This window comes from Capsicum annuum, unplaced genomic scaffold (assembly GCF_002878395.1).
Source record: "Capsicum annuum cultivar UCD-10X-F1 unplaced genomic scaffold, UCD10Xv1.1 ctg50681, whole genome shotgun sequence".
Taxonomy (NCBI): domain Eukaryota; kingdom Viridiplantae; phylum Streptophyta; class Magnoliopsida; order Solanales; family Solanaceae; genus Capsicum; species Capsicum annuum.
In genome coordinates, this window is record NW_025858569.1 from 1 (window position 1) to 1,777 (window position 1,777).

At 33.9% G+C, this 1,777-nt stretch overlaps 1 protein-coding gene across 1 annotated transcript; it reads left to right on the plus strand.

Moving 5' to 3' along the window:
* Positions 1-947: 947 nt before the first annotated feature.
* LOC124892792 (protein PELPK1-like) lies at positions 948-1,772 on the plus strand (the record flags this gene model as incomplete). The annotated part of the gene is made up of 1 exon (XM_047403995.1): positions 948-1,772. A coding segment is annotated over exon 1 (624 nt), but the record flags the coding sequence as incomplete, so codon positions are not given.
* Between the last annotated feature and the right edge of the window lie 5 nt (positions 1,773-1,777).

Below are 1,777 nucleotides of genomic sequence, written 5' to 3' on the forward strand. Positions count from 1 at the left end.
ATTTACGAGATAAGCATCCAGTACCCCTTGAACTATGGCCAAAATTGTTACGACACACTCCAATTTTACATAGGTCCTATTACTCTCCTGAATTCAATTTTAGCGTTTTTTTTTTCACCCTTTTATGGTGATATAACACTTTTATTACGTAAAAATGGAGCCCACACCAGCTAAAAAGGTGTCACATCAGCTAAAAAGTGTGACAAAAAAAGTGCTAAAATTGAGTTGGGGGAGGAGGGAGGGGCAATAGGTCCCCTGTGAAGTTGAAGTGTGTCGTAGCAAATTTAGTTATAGTTCGGAGGTACTAGATGCTTTACTCTTAATTTATGGACAAACAACATAAATCCCAACAACTTGGAGTTTAATTACAGAAAAATTTGACATTTTACATAATTAATGATAATTTCGATTTTGGGTCTGTCGAGATACATAATTAGCTCCTGATACATCCGATAAAGGTAATTTTTTTCTTTATAAAGATACATAATTAACTTCCGATATTTTTTTTTTCGATTTTGAGTTTATTGAGATACATAATTATCTTCGATACATCAAATAAAGATACATAATTAGTTGAAATTTTAGTAATTATAGAAATTTGTGTAAATATAGTTAAGTTAATGTGTATGTTTTTATATCATAGGTTATGAAACATATCTGGTCTCATGATAATGTGAATTATAAGTTGTGCTCAAAGCATCAAAGTACGTACACTATATAATGGACCCAACCTTCCAACTCAATTGATTTGATCCATGACATCAAATAATGAACAATATATTTCAACTTTAAAAAATTTATTTAATCAAATATTCAATGTACCAACACCAAAAAAAAAAAAAAAAGAAAGACAGCATTCTTGGAAGTCAATAAAAATTTGAATTATTATTTTTATTTTTTTATGAAATGAGTCATGCAAATTTGTGTATGAATTGTTCATGGCTTCCCATTATGTTTCAAGACCTTAGTGGAATAGCATCAACCAAAAAATGGGAAATCTTTGATATGTTTGGATTATTTTAATCATTCATTTTATCATGTCACCTTCTTAGTTTAGGCTATATAAACTTCTAGTTACTCAATTCTAAAACACACAAGAAAAACAAAAAGAAACAATCTAGCCTTAATTAGAGTTCAAATCTTCTAAAATGGGTAGCCAAATGAAGAAGGAATGGCCTCAATTTGCTTTTGCTTTGACATTTTTCTTGATTGCCACATGCACCATAGCATATTCACCCTCTAGTGAATCACCAACTTCAACATACAATAAGGCTTCATCCTTGCCAAAGAATGACTACTACAAAAAGCCATCAATTCCAAAAGATAGCTACAAAAAGGTGCCGTCTGTTCCAAAAGATAACGACTACAAGGCACCCTCGGTGCATGAAAAGGAATATCAGGCGCCATCTTTGCCAAAGAATGACTACTACAAGAAGCCATCAATTCCAGAAGACAGCTACAAGAAGGTGTCCTCTGTTTCAAAAGATAACGACTACAAGGCACCCTCGGTGCCTGAAAAGGAATACCAGGTGCCATCTTTGCCAAAGAATGACTACTACAAGAAGCCATCAGTTCCAGAAGACAGCTACAAGAAGGTGCCATCTGTTCCAAAAGATAACGACTACAAGGCACCCTCGGTGCCTGAAAAGGAATACCAGGAGTCATCTTTGCCAAAGAATGACTACTACAAGAAGCCATCAGTTCCAGAAGATAGCTACAAGAAGATGCCATTTATTTCAAAAGATAACGACTACAAGGTACCCTCAGTGCCTAAAAA